Source organism: Teleopsis dalmanni, chromosome 1, assembly GCF_002237135.1.
Source record: "Teleopsis dalmanni isolate 2A chromosome 1, ASM223713v2, whole genome shotgun sequence".
Taxonomy (NCBI): Eukaryota; Metazoa; Arthropoda; class Insecta; order Diptera; family Diopsidae; genus Teleopsis; species Teleopsis dalmanni.
The window spans coordinates 35,601,868-35,605,354 of NC_051846.1; the positions used below are offsets into that span (position 1 = coordinate 35,601,868).

Below are 3,487 nucleotides of genomic sequence, written 5' to 3' on the forward strand. Positions count from 1 at the left end.
ATTTTTTACTGCTGATAAGTTTAATAAATATGTTATATATTAAAAGGACTGAATTAATAAAACTTAAAAACACAATGTATAGAATTATTATTATTTATTAATTATTTTTATTAAATTTAATCAATATATTAACTCTACCAGAACGAAAGATTCGGTTTTGATTTGATTTCGTATTCTATTGTTGAAGTAAACGAATACTTCTGATTGTACACTAGCAACTCCTAAAATTAGTATTAGTATAGTTTTAAAAATTTTGCACTTTAATTGTGAAACCTTTCATCCTGACATTGTAAATGTTATATTGGCATAAGTCTTGAAAAGTTAAAATTTTTTTTTAAATTTCCAATACAATTAGTTTCTAGTTTCTTTAGAAGCTTGACATGGGAAAATTTTCGCTTTTGCAGCCATGTCTTCGCCCAATGAGCTAGTTTTTTAAATACAGAAATGAATGATAATAAAACCAACATTAAACAACAACCATTTTTACCAACCCTGTCATTATAACATATCAAAAATATTTTGACAAAATAACGATTGTTGCAAAAGAAAGGAATGCAAAATATTGAAAGAATTTAATCTTATATATTTTGTTATACCAAGAGTCTACCCTAATTGGATTTTTGGCTGACCATACAGCTGTTTGAAGCATCACTAAATATTCACTACCAATAGACTTTGGAAAATTCGCTTATTTTAAAAGTCCATTTTTAAAAGTCCACAATTTTTTGGACTGTAAGTATTGGGCATTGAACTGTGAAATTGAAAACCAAACGCTTTAATGCGTTTTTGAATATATATTCTGCTATATATATGAAACAAATCGTTACTATATAAAATACACGTTAGTTTAAAATGTATTTAATTGATATACAAAATTTAATATACTTATATATGCCGTTGATATTATTAAACATTTTCTTTTGTATTCTTTTGCATAAATTTATTTCTATAGTCATAACAAAAAAAATTATATAATTTAATGTTTTTTCATTGGTTTTTAAACTTCTATCAGTCGAAATTTTAATCCAATCTCTAAAAACTATTCGTATACAAATTAAGAAATATTTAATGCTTGGCAACTCTATATATACATTTTGAAAGGTACAAAAACTGTCAACAGAAAATAACAACAACAAAATTATACTTATTTCATTCGTTGAATCAAATGTATTGAATTAAAAAAAAAATCCTGGATTATAAACAAGGCCGTTTTCTTTTTAATAAAACCATGGGTAATTTTTATATACCATGCAAAACTTTCATATACAGCTCCACTTAAAAAACATTTTTTCTCATATACAAATAAACTTTGATTTAAAACAATTCTTATATATAAATAATTATAAAATTTTAAATTTAAAGCCAATGTAGATCCAAACATCAAATTTCAGAAATTCACTTTATAAGGCAGTTTGGATGGCATGCATCAGATACAAATAATAAGCAGATAAAAATCTTGTCGCTTTTCGTTGGTATTTTATATTTTAAATTTGTTGATATATTGGGATGGGTAATATTCACGTAAACCTTTTTAATGAGTTCTTAAGAAAAAAAAAATTAAAGTTACATTAAAAGTAAGACCATATTTAGACTTTTAAAAATTATGATAATGTTATATATAACTTTAATAAATTTCTATACATGAACTAATCAACTTTAATACATTTATATTTCAGTTCTAGTTCATATTTCGTTAATTCAAATTTTCTTTTAATACGCAAAGTTTCAATTCTTTCTTTGGATTCTATTTCCTTCAGTTTAATCATCGCTTCTTGTTCCAATTTTTTGCGTTCTATTTCCAACTTTTTCTTATTCATGCACAATTTAACTTTTTCTACAAATTCATTAAATTCTTTTTTTCTTATATTAAGTTTTATTTTTTCTTTTTCGACATTTGCGTTAATCTCTAATGCAGTTTTGTTAAGATTTGATCTTTCTTTCTGCAACGAAATTGAGTATGAAGCCGGGCTGTTGTTCCAATTCGTCTGATTTTCCAAAGTTTTGAAACTGCTAGTACCAAAAATTTTGTCCAGTTCCTTGAAGAAAGGGCATATGGTGGTAATGTGATCTAAAATAAAAAGAAAAATGATAGATAAACTTTTTGAAAATAAAACAATAATGTTGCATTACTAGAATTGAAATCCTTGGTTTTCAAAATTCCGGTGTTGAGATGCCAATCCACTGTAGTTTTATAATTTACTTTTAAGGCTTGTATTTTATCTCGCATATTTTTCCATGAGAAATTCTGTAAATCGGCATTGTTTATTTTAATTTCGTTATAAAAGATAGCATCATTGGGTTTCTGAAAATCAAATTAAAATTTTTAATAAATGATCTTAAAATAAATAAAACTAACAAACTTGCCTTAAATCTTTTCTCATTTTCCTGAAGTTTTTCGTAAACACAACGCAGTAATAACAAAGTGTTTTCTTCGTTCCAAGCAACATTATTATTTTCTTGATTTTTCATATTTAATAAATCTTGCTTTCCAATTCAAAATAAATTATCTCAGAAATGAAAATGTTAAGAGTTGCACACTTGTGGGCTTCTCGATAAAAATACTTGTTTTGATATGTTGATATGTAGAAAAACGTCATTATCGCGGTGTTATATTTATTTTTTTATTTTCTCGGGTTGAGTGTGGCTCTGTGGAGTTTTTCTAAGTGATAATAATTTATAATGAATAATATTTTTAGAATGTCAATTATTATAAATGTTTACGTTTTTATATATTAGGTGTATTCCGGTACGTGAAAATTAGTACTAATGTGCGATTTAGTACTTGTTTTTACTTATTATGTATTCCTGTACACAAAAACTAAAACAAACTAGTAAAACAAAGCGAAGCGAATGAGATATGAGATAAAAATAAATTACTAGTTTCGACTGGCGATAAATAATAAGGGTGAAAATTAGTAAAAACTAGTGAAATGAGAAGAAGCACTCAACAGAGAATTCGAATTTTTTAATGTTATGTTTTACATCTGTTTCATACAGCGTTTAATATTTTGTATGCTAATATAATAATAAAAAACTTTTATTGTATGAAAATAATTATTTTTTCAAAATGGAAACAGATTACGAAATTACATTATGTTGTTCCCCTAAAACCTATAAACAAATTAATGAGGGTAATTTCTTTAATAAAATTTAATATTTTTATTACGCTGTTTATAATTTCAGATGAGGATTTCCGGGCTCAAGTGACAGAAAATGCAAAAGCGGAGCACCAATGTAGCAACATTGTGTTTGAAGAAATTACTGAAGATAAACAATGTTGGGTAGATGAATCAACAACAATGCTGATAGCAGCTGTTAAGGAATTGCAGCCTCTCGTAGGGACAAGCCTAAGTTTTAAATCAAAGAAGAGGATGTGGAACGAAATATCAGAACGTTTATGTGCAGCTGGCTACCATTTCACTGCGTTGCAAGTGGAAAGTAAGTTTTATGCCATTAAACGACAGTACAAGAAAAAAGGTCGAAATAA

General features: G+C 26.3%; 1 protein-coding gene across 1 annotated transcript; it reads right to left on the minus strand.

Annotated features, from left to right (window-relative positions):
* Positions 1 to 1,617: 1,617 nt before the first annotated feature.
* Positions 1,618 to 2,302, minus strand: LOC119672377. The gene is made up of 2 exons (XM_038083406.1): positions 2,131 to 2,302; positions 1,618 to 2,068 (listed from the first exon to the last, which is right to left on the minus strand). Exons 1-2 carry the CDS (start codon positions 2,225 to 2,227, stop codon positions 1,647 to 1,649), a joined length of 519 nt encoding a protein of 172 aa, XP_037939334.1. The 5' UTR covers positions 2,228 to 2,302; the 3' UTR covers positions 1,618 to 1,646.
* Between the last annotated feature and the right edge of the window lie 1,185 nt (positions 2,303 to 3,487).

Coding starts and splice junctions, on each gene's coding strand:
- LOC119672377 (XM_038083406.1), bottom strand. CDS start 2,227: ATGCGAGATAAAATACAAGCCTTAAAAGTAAATTATAAAACTACAGTG. Junction 2,069..2,130: donor AACCAAGGATTTCAATTCTA/GTAATGCAACAT, acceptor TTTTTATTTTAG/ATCACATTACCACCATATGC.